The sequence below is a fragment of the Grammomys surdaster genome, unplaced genomic scaffold (genome assembly GCF_004785775.1).
Source record: "Grammomys surdaster isolate TR1022 unplaced genomic scaffold, NIH_TR_1.0 126185, whole genome shotgun sequence".
Lineage (NCBI taxonomy): Eukaryota > Metazoa > Chordata > Mammalia > Rodentia > Muridae > Grammomys > Grammomys surdaster.
This window is the reverse complement of record NW_021620991.1, coordinates 3,786,699-3,800,540: the sequence shown is the minus strand read 5'-3', so window position 1 is coordinate 3,800,540 and position 13,842 is coordinate 3,786,699. Positions and strand designations below refer to the sequence as shown.

Here is a 13,842-nt window from a genome sequence, read left to right as displayed (position 1 = left end):
TCTAGCAGCTAAGACTCGGACTTGGCCAGTCACTTCTGAGACGTGTGAGCATACTATCAGGCAGTCTGTAACGTCAACTATCACTAGCCCACACGTGCAGTGCCTAGTCCTGTGGAATGTAACTGGAGGGCATGCCTAATTCTGTATGTTTTGTGACAATTATAAACCTGAGCTAAAGCATAAAAATGTAGTGTCAAATCTGTGTCTCGGGGAACATCAAGGAACACTAAGTTTCTGTGTAATTCCTCACCTAGGAGAGAGTCCCTGTGGAGCTTCAAAAGCCTGCAATACTGCTGACAAGAGAGGCAGTCCATGACTAAGATGGATTTTCAGCATATTTACTTTTTTTTCGGGTCTAAAATATATGAAATCCTTAATAAGTAAAACATGCTAGTTAGAGACTTCTAAGCTAACACTGACCATGGTGAAGCCGCTCTCCCTGCAGAGCAAAGACACCCCCCCCCCCTCGCAAGTGAGGACAGCACACACCTCCAAGAGCTACTCCCTGAGACAGAGCAGGAAGCTGAAGGTTCTGGTGAGCATTTAAAAGTGCAGCTTGTGCAAGTGGAGGACTCATGCCCATGGCCTCCCACCACTCCAAACGGAGTCAAGATGGAGGTTCAAGAGGCATCACTGCTCCCTCTCACATCCGTCACCAGGGAGGAGGGAGCTGCACTTTAAACTGACTTAGAAGTACACACTGAACCAAGCACACATTTATGCTGGCGTGGCCTTAACCAGTCATGTAAATTAAAGGAATATAGCTCACAAACTGATAAACACACACCCAGTTCTCATCACCACAGTAATCAACGACGCCTTACAGTGAAGTGGTTAATACCTCATTTCTATCACCACTAATGGTTACTACATTAAATACTTAGATTTCAAACTAAAACTTTAGAGAGCAAAACAATGCCCTACTAATATTAAGATTCCCAAATTACAATTAACCAAAAAGGAAAGTCTGCCCAAGAAGATCAACTTTCCTTCTCTCTACTCCAAGCCTACTCCTTATCTGGATGTCAAACACGTGGCCTATAATCCAGCCTGCAGTGCTAATAAATTCCTATTAGTAAGGCAAAGCAGCCAGTATTTGAAGCAAACTCTCTTTCATCACCAAAGGCCCAATAAGCCCGTCCCCAACTCTACAGACTTTCAGAAGACAGACAGAGCACTGGTTTCTGTCACGCACTGGGACTGTAGAATCATGCTGTCCTGAGATATAGGGAGATAAACCACCAAATGCAAGATGCTAGGGGCAAGAGAACACAACCAACCCTCATGCTGGCTTTAGTCAAGTCATGTGCACACTTTACAGCTATCAGTGCAAGCCAAGCACACAGACTGGCCAAGACATAAGCTAGCTTGTGCCAACTCAAGATTAAGAATTCTTTTCATTGACAGGTTCTTTGTTCCATCTGTTGAACTGAAAGCTAGTATAAAGCACTTCCATGTAAAACATTCTAAAGAGTCCAACCATAAGATAATATACCCTTAAAAGTTGAAATGTATCTACCTCATTAGTGTTCCAGCGGTGCCTCTCTTTGGGTAAACTTGAACATTTCGGCAGACATTCAAGCAGCTTTTTCGGTAAAAAGATTTTTACATGACTACTATTGCTGTTCCCATGATCATCTATAAAGAAAAAAACAATAATTCAGAGAAAGAAAGAGAAAGCCTCCTTTTAAGTACACTGACAATGTCAGAAGCAACAGCTCTCTGTGTGGGGCTGAGACCAAGAGCACAGAAGGCTTCTATTCCTCTGAGTTCCTCATCTACACTCTCGGATGGGCAGCAGCAGGCAACTGGCCGTGAGCATCAGAAACAGACAGAGCGTTACCCCATCACAAGTGAGCAGACGGGAAGTTCCCCAGCAGCACCCAGAACCAGACTGCTATTTTAAAGACTCTTCCAGTGTTTCTAAAAAAAAAAAAACAAACCCTCAAAATTACAAAATGGCTTAACTTCACAAAATCCAGAAACAGTGTGTTAACCAAGTTTAAAGTTTCATGATTTTGAAGTTCAAAGAAATATAATTACATGTGACTTTTATTCATAAACTAAATGTTCCTTTGTCCCTTAGAATACAAATCAGATTTACCCTTTCTAAAGGAAATCACAAGCTCTCATAAAGAAGCTAAGCCTGTAGTTGACTAACAGGTAATAGATAGGGAAGCTCTTCTCTTCTCAGCCCCACTTTAAGTTGATTTCCATGTACACAGCTGCAGAATTCATGCAGTTCATCAAACGTAGCTCCTTCTAAGGGAGCTGGAGAATCATTACATTAGAGTAGACGGCAGGCAGGTCTGACGACCTGATGCCTCCTCCCCAGATCATTCCTTTCCACAGGATTTACCTCCGTCATTCATCCACACAGCACTGACTTTCCACTCCTATAAAGCAATCTCTTCCCAATCCCTTCCCTGCCTCCAAACTCACTGCCAGTTGAGGTGAATTCCAGTCAGTCTCATATTACCCACTCCAATTTTTTATGCTAATTGAAATCTCCAGTCTACACCTAAGGGGTCTTGCACTGAGTCCTGGGAACTGCTTATTACAATCCTCGATTCAAGCTGCTCCAGTCTTGGGCTCATCAGCATCCATGACATCAGTAAGACAGTAAGAACACCCACCCCGAGTCTGCAGCCCGTATCTGTGCAGGCTCTGCTTCTGCGTGTGTGACCTTAGGTGAGTTACTTAGTATCTCTAGTTTTCCCACATCACAAATCAGAGAATTAGAGATGATTTCATTCTCCCTCCAGCACAGACTTCTGTAAAATTTAGGGTCCTTCAGCAGCAGCCTGCCTTACAAGTCAGCAGCCTCACAGGTCTCCAGGTGCCATTTGATGATATCAACATAGAAATACAGCAATTTATCTGTCCAGTCATCTCTGAGCTTCTATTTAAAACTGTCTTTTGAGGGGTAAATAAAACAACAACAAAACTCTTCTAAGGTCACAATATTTTTTCCCAAACATTTCTCATCTGATTAACATGTTTCTTTTCTCGTGGATAAGGTCAAAAGAAATAAATATTGGGCAGAAAATTAGTCTGAGAAAATATATCACATCATACAGAATGTTTTAGAGGAATTAACTTGAGAGTCTTAGCCTACTAATTCTTTTTTGGTCCATGAAATACACTGCCAATTAAACTGTAACGAAACTATGTGTCTGTAGCAGTGAAAAACTTATGAAACTGTTCTTAGGAGATCCAAGATTAATTCCAAATTAAGATTAAATTTAAAAATATTGCTTAAACCGGGCAGTGGTGCTGCATGGCTTTAATCCCAGCACTTGAGAGGCAGAGGCAGAGGCAGGAGGATTTGAGTTCAAGGCCAGCCTGGTCTACAGAGTGAGTTCCAGGACAGCCAGGGCTACAGAGAGAAACCCTGTCTTGAAAAACCTTTAAAAAAAAAAAATTGCTTAAAACAGAGAGGAAATCAACTAATAGAAAGATGGTAGGATGTTCCTAGCCATTGTTAACTATAAAACCTTTATAATTCCTGTGTTCATGCGTGTTCCCGACATTTCATCTGGGAGGTACCTAGGCTATAAGACTTCAAAGCACACAAGGCAGAATCATAGGAGCCTCTGCCTTCCTGCTCTCTACTCCAGTGTGCTTTCAGTCTCTCTTAAAAAAAAAAAAAAAAAGCAAAACTGTGATGCACACAGTTTTGAGTGTAGAGGTGAAATTCTAAAATCTGTATTCTAGTCACTGTCTTTGGGGCATCTTTATGAAAACTGCACTAGGACAGGACTGAGTGGATGCAGAGCATGCCTTGTATATGAGCAGTCACCCCCGAGAAGCGATTTAAAGCAGAACAGAATAGAAACCCTAGTTTCTATTTCCATTTGTGGACACAACCAATGCTAAATTTCTGTCCCTTTAACCTCTAACCTGGCTGCCAGCAGTAAAGTAAGTGTGGGTGGATGGGTGTGTGTGTGTGTGTGTGTGTGTGTGTGTGTGTGTGATAGAGACAGGCAAAGACAGAATGTTGAGTGCATATGGGTTTGAGACAGAATGCCAAATGAGCCTGTGAGAATGTTGAGTGTGTGTGTGGGGAAATGCTGAGTATGTGTGAGAGTCTGTGTGAGAGTATTGAATAGCCAGGCAGTGATGGAACATGCCTTAGTCCCAGCACCAGGGAGACAGAGGCAGGTGGATCTCTGTGAATTTGAGGCCAGCCTGGTCAACACAGGGACAGCCTGGTCTACACAGGACAGCCAGGATTATACAGAGGAAACTCTGTCTCAAAAAAACAAAATAAAAACAAAAAATACTGATGTAAAAATTTGGAGGCTGGAGAGATGGATCATCAGTTACAGGAACTGGCTACTCTCCCAGAGGATCCAGGTTCAATTCCCAGCACCCACATGGTAGTTCACAACTGTCCATTAACTCCAATTCCAAGGGATCCAACACCTTCAAACAGACATACATGCAGACAAAACACCAATGCACATAAATTTAAAAAATAAGTGTATAAAAGAACATAAGTGTGAACTGAGACAGAGAATCTTACATTTGTATGAGTGTATGAGAGAATGTTGAATGTGTATGTGTTTGTATGTGTGTGTGTGTTTGTGTGAAAGAATGTTGTATATGTGTGTAAGAGAGTTTATTATGTGCCTGAGTTTATGTGTGTGTGTGTGTTCCTGTTCTCAATAGTGCAACTGCCTGAGGAAAAGCTCCAGGCAGGATTCCACTCCGATACTAGCTGAGACAGTGGTGAGTGGACCCAAAGGCAAACTTTTCAAGAGGAAAGCATAATGCTATGTGAGCACTGTCACTGTCACCATTCACCAGAGCTCTCGACTGACAGGGCTGTGCAGTGAGGGCTGCTCTCCTTTAAACTGCACCATTCACAGAATTCTAGGTTCCTGATGGACATAGGCAGGTGCTCTCAGGAGCTAGAGTGACGGGCAAACAACCCCTCTCAGCTTATGAAAACCAAGTGTGATACTTACTGGGCAGAGTTGGAACTCAGAAAGGATAAATCTAAACTCATACTTCATACTTCTGAGTTTAGCATGGTGGCAGACTGTGTGCCTAAAAGCACAGGGTCCTGGGTTCAGGCCCCAGCGCCAGGGGGAAATAATTCAACTTTAGTGCTTCTGGTTAAAGTATGGCAACAAAAAAAAAATTTCTTTAATTAAAAAAAAAAAAAACCTGTTCTTTACATTGGAACAGAACTGTTCACGTAGTAATACTACATAAAAATGGAATCTTAATTAAAAGCTACTGTTTAATGTTTTTACAATAGCTGTAAATGATTAAATAACCAAACATATGTGCTAGTTTTAAAATCCCAGTAATAGTATCTTAGCAGTAAAACTAAGGTATAATGGTTTCAACTGTACCTCCATATTCAACCCAGTCACACTCTGACACTGCAAAGTGGGAGAGTATCAACCAAGTGACAGGCGACACCTCATTATTGCTATCTAGCAAAAACGCATCATCATGACTTCACAATAATTTCCTCACCTACTTCACAGTAAAAATGTAACCAGGGGGCTCCTGAAGTTGACAGATGATGTGCTTGGCTGACAGCTATAATTCTAGAGAATGAACCATCCTTTCTAGTCAACCTTCAAATATTTTCTAAATGATAATTTTAGATTCATAGTGTAATTTAACTAAATCTTTCTTAAATGTACAAAAAAATTTTCATTCAGCTAACTGAATTCTAACCTTCAGTTTTGGTTCTGAACATTGAAATTCGCATTGCCAAATCTCTGACTCAAATCCAGATAAATGCATGTGGCCTGTTTCTAGGGTGCTCTGATTTCTGCAAGCTAAGTCATGAGTTATATAAACTAGATGAGCCTGGTAATGATACCCCCATTGTCTTTCAATTAGGACACAAATAAGGCAGTTTGGGGCCTATGGCCACTGAGAGCAGCTTTCCTCAGGTGGAGCAACAGAGACTCTAGACCTCTAGAGTGACCAGCACACATGCTCTGTTGCAGCAGCAAGACCAACTGCTAACTCTTACGGGGGCATGTGATCAACAGTGTGGAGAAGAACTAAAAGAAGCTCCACACTTTTCTGTTTGGCTCTAATTATTATGTGCTTAGATTTAATTAGTGAGATCAGAACTGGCTCAGGGAGACAAGCACACTCTGGTGCAGCGCAGGTGACAGAGTACTCACAGCAACACAATGTCATGACTAACCCAACCTTCCAGTTCCTGTCCAAGCAGGTGCCGTGAAGCAAATGAAACACATCTGTGATATTCCAGAAGGAGTCTCAATGGTTAAAAAGCAATTAATAAATTACTAGTGTTGTCACTTTACAACCTCTTCCTGGAGGGATGAGTGCCACCCTCAGCCTTCTTGTCTGAGGTAGCCCAGGGTTACTGTTTTCTTCTCAATCATTTCACTGTGTACCTGGTCCAGGTTTAAGGATACCCATAAGCCAGGTTCTATAAACTCCTCTTCATTCTACAGGTGACATTTCACTATAAGCTATGGGGCAGGAACAGAAAAAGCAGAGGCATGGACACCTTGCACTGAGTGACACCTAGGCTCTGGGGCTCTCCTGTCCTTCATCTCCCTCAGCTCCAGCTTTAGCAACAGGTAATCAGGTTCTATCACTGAAGAGGAGGCAGAGACTCCTGGAGGCCGATGGTAACACACAAGGCACCAGTCAGGATTTTATAGTAGACCCTCTTGTTTAATGCTCATGAGAACTGTCTCTCTCTCTCTCTCTCTCTCTCTCTCTCTCTCTCTCTCTCTCTCTCTCACACACACACACACACACACACACACACACACACACACACACACTGCAGATAAGGAATTTGAGGGTTCTGACCAATTTGGCCAAGATCCACTTTTATAAGTAACTCAACGAGGATTCAAAAAACCCTCTTCGGTTCCTGCACACCAGCACCTCGTCCTCCTCTGTATCATCCAGTATGGACATGTCAGGTACAGAAGTGCTGGACTGATACCAGCACTCGAGGGCTCACTCTGACCTTTCTGTGTGGCTGAATCCAGTGCTCACAGAAAGCTCATGAGCTGAGCACTGTTTATGTTGCCTAAGAGGACCAAGTAACTTATCTAAGATCACACAACAGCAAAAGGCAGAAGCCCAGGACCTCCTGGTCCAAGGCTGTCTTCACTGCACTTGAAGGAGTCACTCTGGCTGCCAGGCCCACCCATTCCTGAAAGTCAAAAGCTTTTCAAATCCTACCTTCTATAGGTGGCACGGTGTTGAGAACACAGTAGGTGCTAGTTCCGCAGAATACACTTTGGGAAACGCTCTAAGGAAACAGAAAATAAAATGTAAAACTAATCTTTGAAAGAGACATATTCTGGCTCTTCTGTGATATTCCTGCCAAAGATGCAAAACCTGAATCTAACATGAGATAACATAGATAAATCCAAATGTGGGCACTCTACAGAATGACTGACCCAGGGTCTTTCATGTCAAGGTTTCACAAGTGAGACAGACTGAGAGCCACTGACAGCCGTCTGTGACCCAGGAGAATGAAGAGGCTACTGAATCTGCCTCGGGACTCTGACTGTATTGTTTTTAACAGTGGTCAAAAGTGAAATAGGATTTGGGAGGGGTAGCATGTTAGAAATGTCTCAATGCTAATTTCCAGGTTGTAGCTATTGTAGTTAGGGATTGAAATGTTCTGGTTTATGAGACGTGGACATCACAGCATTTGGGAGTGGCGGAGACACTGGCATGTGATCTGCAAATGGTTCTGAGGTAACAGTGCTTTGCACTGGAGGCTGAAGACCACTTCAAAACTTAAGAAGCATGTGAAAACATGAGAGCACACTTTATCTGTGTGGTTTTTAATAGAGTGCACATGTACTGTGCACAGAATTAACCTGCAAGAAGCAATGTCCATGAGACACATGGACATTATTTTTACACTTGGAGAAACAAAGTTTCAAGTCCAACAGTCACCCGTGGCATTTACATGTGAAGTACAAAGACTGCAGTCCAATCACTCACTAGCTGTCCTTGGGAAGTAACCGAGCCTAGAGAGGTGACATGTTGTCACCACAGAGAAGCAAGCTACCCTCTTATAATGGTCCCCCCTCTCCTGTCTTCTCCAGAGTAAGGAAATCCAACTGTCGCATCACCTTTATAAACACCACTCCTTCCATGTTCACAAGGATAATCTTTAACAATTTTAACATTTTCTAAGAGCAAAGAAGTTGCCTGACCAAACATGACTTTCATGAATGTTCCCTTTTCCTCTCTCTTCCAGCTGTAAAGATCCAGAGTCTCAGAAGTAAATACAACGGTTGCCTCATAATACAACTCCTACACCCACAACAGCCATCAGCTCCTTAGCTCTTTCTCTTCAGTGTCTGGAAACTTCTTATAGGACTTTTACTGTCCTTCTCCATTTGCTTCAGCTAACAGCAACAACCTACAATGTTGCTACAATGTGGCTTCTGCAATGACAACCTCTGCAAACATGTAGATCAAGAACAATCCCTACAAGTTAGAGACTATGGTCCATGTTAGAAATGCCCAGCACACAACAGGGAATCACAAGACATCATGAAACATGGGAGAAGGGAAGTAAGCAAAGCCCCATGTCTCCCTCCCACATCTGCCAGCCTCCAAGCAAGCATACTAACCACACAAAGACAACTGTTTCCCATTCAAGGCTTAACATTTTCTGCCTATTACTAAAACCAATTAACATTGTGGTTAAGGGTAGCTACTACCTCAGGACATCCTAACAGTCTCAAGTCAAAGGCTTTTAAATCACTAGTGTTTGGTGAGATACACTAACATAAATAGCCTTGCAAACAATGGGGTTTTCACATCTAGCTTCCAAGTCTAATACTAAGTAAAACACTCAAAGTTGCAACAGAGTTTAGACACTGAACGTGACAGACACTATGGACAGAGCTCAACCACACCCTTCCACAGCACTGGCTTCAGAAGGTTTCTAGTTGATTTAACCAGAAAAGTTGCATAACATGAAGCAAAATCTTGTAAATCTGAACCTCAAAACCTCCAGGTTCTCACAGCACATGAGCCATGGCACAAGACAATGGTAACCAACGGAAGCAGCTACCTTGACTAGAATCAAGGGACTTTCACAGACCACATGAGCACCATCTCCCAATGCCTCTCTGCAACAGTGCAGTGGCTTGGCCAAGGGAAGACTTGCTAGTCCCAAGGTCTGCAAAGCTGGAGCCATCCATCCTTCTTGGTTCCCCACTCACTGCTGACAATTCAGGACAGATCAACCCCAAAAGGACAGCATGGGAAAGTAGAGGTATGGATCCAAGTCCTCCCCGAGCAGTGTGTCCTGCTGCTCCAGCAGGCTAACAGGCCTTCAGGGAGCCTCTGGCCCCAGGGTTAGGCTTGCTGGAGATGTAGGGATGAGAAACAGGTACTCCTCCCATCGCACACATCTCTAAGTGACTAAAAGCCTTGAGAAAGGGAGGAGGAAAGCTCTTCACAGTCTTTGCAGTAAACACTGAAGAGTTTAAAGCTAGCTACGGGTCCACAAAGCTGATTAAATCAAAAGGAAAGCAGCCATATGAAATGCAGTAAACCACTGTCCAAATTACAAGTGATATATCAAACATTTTTGTCACCTGTCCTACCAAGACTTGGGCTGGTTCTTGAAAACCCACAGTCCTGACATATAAAAACTGAGATTAAAGAGAATGCACTATAAGCACCTCACCGTCTCAGGGCATTCTAAGTATAGTATCTCATAAGTAAGACAGAGTAACATAAAGCATGTTAGTAAGCCCACACACCATCCATCCCTACATTAGTTCCTGCAGAAATCCCTAACAGGTGTCCGCCCGTGCAAAAGTCTCACCTCCAAACAGCAGCTCTGGCATGATGTCCCTTCCATCCCATGGCAGGGCCTTCCTGGGTCTCTGGGTCTCTGCACTGGGACAGATGGGATGGCACATGCTCGTGCCCACATATGCAAGGAGCCAGGACAGGAGAGGCTCACTCCCCTGCTCACTCCACTGGTGACAACTGACCACAAAGCCATTCCTAAGTGCATTAGAGAAAGACCCAGGAAAGGAGACAGGCTCAAGACCCACTGTCATCTCAGCATAATGACATCTGTAAACTGCCTTTAATTGCAGATGTACTTCTTTTAGAAATGTTTTCAACTAACCAAAAACACCACCTTTAATCCCTAGGTCACTCTGTATCTACAACAATCTAGTCATTTTTCTTTTCTGGTAAACATTTCTAACATACTCAAATCTGACTGCACACCAAGGGCAGCCTTGAAGGGATGTCTGCCCAGTCTGCTCATTCCATTGACTATAGTGCTTCACTCAAAGTTGGCCACACAAAGGAAGTTCCGGTGTCTGTGACATTTATAAATGAACAATCTTTCCAAGAGTTGATGGAAAGGAAAGAGCAATGCCCTGGACTTGACTCAAGGCCCTGGGCCCCTGCTAGCACAGCACAGCCACAGCCCACTCTAGTCCGCAGCCACAGCTCTGAGGTGCTGTCCCTCAGCACTCCTGCACCACACAAGAGCAGGGCAGGAGCCATGAACTCCCACTCAGTCCAGCTACGTTGTGGATATTCTTTTTTAGAACAAGTCGTGTCTCTTTACTCAAGAAACTGGACAAAATGAATTGTCACAGGCACTAAGAGCCAATATTAAATTTTTGGTTACACTACAAGTCTGCTAAATAAGAAAAGTGCAAGGTCTGTCAAAAGACACACTTTGGAGACACTCCATGAAACCAGGCTAATGACATCTGAGACTGAAGAACCAATGTAAGATGCTTTATCCTTTTCCTGAACTACAAAAGGTCAATGGGGGAGGAGGTCTGTATGTAGAACAGCACAAAAATACAGTAAGCTTATCTATCTCACCACCTTTCACAAAGTCTGCAACACCCTAAGGGCCATGGCTTTACCATAACCCTCTCAACATTCCAGGACAGAGACAAAGCCAAGGCAAATGCTTGCACCAAAAGGGGCAAGTTTAGAAGGCAGTTCTTCCCTTCTCCCAGCAGGCAAACAACAACGAGAAGATGATGACAACAATGAGACAGCAGCTACTCTGGGAGCTGGAAAACTTAAGAGACTCTCCAAGAGAGCTGAGTCTCCAGGTAAGTGAGTCTAGGTCACAGCCTGACACAGCTGCAGAACTACATGTGGAATGCATGCAGCCTACGGACAGCCAGTGGAATGCGTGCAGCCTACGGACAGCCAGAGAAATCGAGTTGATTCCTTCTCCATGACCAGAGATGTGTGGAGAGTAGAAAGTAATCTCAGAATTTTTGGAGGGATCTTTACTGATATGAATCATACTATTATCATAATTTTTATAAGTCTAATTTTCCAAGGACACAAGTATATTCAACAATCTAAAAGTAAACAGTGCTTAATAAATGTCATCATTTGTACAAATATCCATAATCCAATATAACATACTCTAGAAACAACAATATAAGACCTAGATCCTGTTGCTAGAGACTCCTCAGAGACAGAGATGAACTATCAGCAGAATCATCCAGGCCCTCCATCTGTACTGGGTGACTCTGTGTCAACTTGACACAAGCTAGAGTCATCAAAGACAAGAGCCTCAATTGAGGAAATGCCTCCATGAGATCCAGCTACCAGGCATTTTCTCAGTTAGTGACCAATGAGGGAGATTGTAGGTGGTGCCATCCATTGCTGATGGTCCTGGATTCCGTAAGAAAGCAGGCTGGCAAATCAGAGGAAGTAAGCCAGTAAGCAGCACCCCTCCATGTCCCCTGCATCAGCTCCTGCCTTGCTTTCATTTCTGTCCTGACTTCCTTCAATGAACAGCAATGTGGAAGTTGAATAAGCAAACCCTTTCCTCCCCAACCTTTTTTCTATTTTTGGTCATGGTCTTTTGTTGCAGCAACACATACCCTGACTAAGACACCAGCTAACACCACATCATCACAAGTGTCATCTCACAGAAAATCTTAGTTTATTCCTCCAAGTAGTAGCAGATATTATGGGCACTCTAGAAAAAGAATAAGAGCAAGTCTGGGCACTTGACCAAGATCACTGGCAGGGAGCCAGGTTCCCTACAGAGCTCCTAGCCTCCACAGGAACTTGGGAATGCTGCCCCATTAGGAAGTTCCCAGAGTTAGAGCAGGAAACGTGAACAGGCTAAAGCAAAGCATGCCTCAGTGCTGATCTAAGATCTTCAGAAATTCTCAGCATTTTCTGGCTCATGAACCAAACCACCTATCACCTAACACCACAGCCCTTAAAATTAAACTAAAGCTAAAGGAGAAAGAGAGACAGTGTTTCCACAAAAGCAATGAGGCACAGGCCAGGACAATAGCAGACACGCCTGCCCCAACCCCAGTAGAAGTATGGAAGTGCACCTCAATGTGAACAGAGCAGAGCTAGGAAGGAAGCCAAGGCACACTGAGAAGACCAAAGGAGGCTTTTACAGAGGCAGTGTGCATCACCTCACCTACTTCACCGAGAAAAGTGGCTCACCCCACATTCCTAGCATGGTTACCATTAAACTACTCCAAGTTCTAACACACTTAATTATCAGACTGCCAAGCCCAGGGAAGACTAGAGGCAGCAACTCAGAAAGAAAGAAACAGTACTAAAACCCCACACATCAGCAGAAGCAAGAGTGCCTAGACAGCAAAGACAGGCTTTGTTTGGTTTTGAAAGCAATAAAAACTGAACACAAGACTTAGAAAGGTACAGCAGCTTGAATTCGTCTGCCATAAATGTCAATGCTCCACTCACGAGGCCCCGAAACAGCACAGCCGAACACACAGCTCAGTTCCATAACCTACGTCCATCACAATGAAGCCACGTGAGCAAACGAGATGCCATAAATCCCATGCGTTCTACCTATTATCAGAGACCAGCTCATCCCTTTGTTTGTGTGACATGGAAAAGACATCCAAATAGACTAACTCATTTGGTTAACAGCACCTGAAACAGAAGGAGTCGCCTGACTAGCCAGGAAGCTCAGGTAAACAAGTCTACTTTTACCAAGGGAGACAGACTCTCATCAGGGCCAGTTATAAGACAGTAATGCTAATGACATGGCAAGTGGCTCCCCCAGTGTGGTGATGCAGGCTACCTGAAGAGCATCACCATGTGGCCACATCGCCTCCATCACTCCATTACAGCAAGCATCCCAGCTGCACCCACAGGGCCTCCACTTGCAGCACTGCCCAATGTCTTCTACTCACATCGCCCCTCCCTCCCTCCCTCCCTCCCTCCCCCCTCCCTCCCTCCCTCCCTCCTGCAGGAAGCAAACTTCCTGGTGGACCTGCTACAATCTGTCATGTTGACATCTTCATACACATGAAGGCTGCATGAAGAGAGCACACACTCGCTTTAGAGCAGTGTAAGTTTTCATTTCCAGGGTGAAACATTGTGACTTCTATCATCTTGCTACCCAGTCTTCTTAACTTGCTGATAAAGGAAAATGCCAAGTGGGAGAGGCTCATTAAAGGAAGGGAGGCTAGCCTCCCACTAAGTGAATTCTCAGCTGACCCTAGGAACTTGGAGGCCAATTCTTCTCCAGCTGAACCTTCGCATGAGACCAAGCCCTGACTAACAGTGAAATGGTAAGTTCATGAGGCCCTAGGCAGAACTTAGCCATGCCCTTCTGAACTCCAGACCCACAGAGAACCCTGAAGTAATAGCTGTCGTGTTTAACAGGCAAGTTTGTGGTCATGTTTTACAGCATCGGCAGATCTACTATACAGCCACAGCCCAACGGGTAACAGCTGCCCCATTTTTGTTTTTCTCTTTAAACCATCATTTCACTATCATTTCCTTCAATAGTCTATATATACCAACAAAATTTATGTCTATGCATGAGTGCTCTGCCCT

The 13,842-nt window shown here is 43.8% G+C and overlaps 1 protein-coding gene across 4 annotated transcripts in view; it reads right to left on the bottom strand.

The window, feature by feature from the left end:
• Camta1 (calmodulin binding transcription activator 1) overlaps window positions 1–13,842 on the bottom strand; it is an 825,029-nt gene that overhangs the window by 786,636 nt on the left and 24,551 nt on the right. For 3 of the 4 annotated variants that reach the window (XR_003710101.1, XR_003710102.1, XM_028757982.1), the window contains exons 2-3: window positions 7,207–7,276; window positions 1,520–1,638 (exon numbers count right to left, since the gene is read on the bottom strand). Coding sequence is in view for 1 of the 4 variants with exons in the window: in XM_028757982.1 (XP_028613815.1) it covers window positions 1,520–1,638; window positions 7,207–7,276 (189 nt within the window). In the remaining 3 variants the exon portion in view is untranslated. The remainder of the gene's footprint in view (window positions 1–1,519; window positions 1,639–7,206; window positions 7,277–13,842) is intronic. The other variant, XR_003710103.1, reaches the window with a different exon arrangement.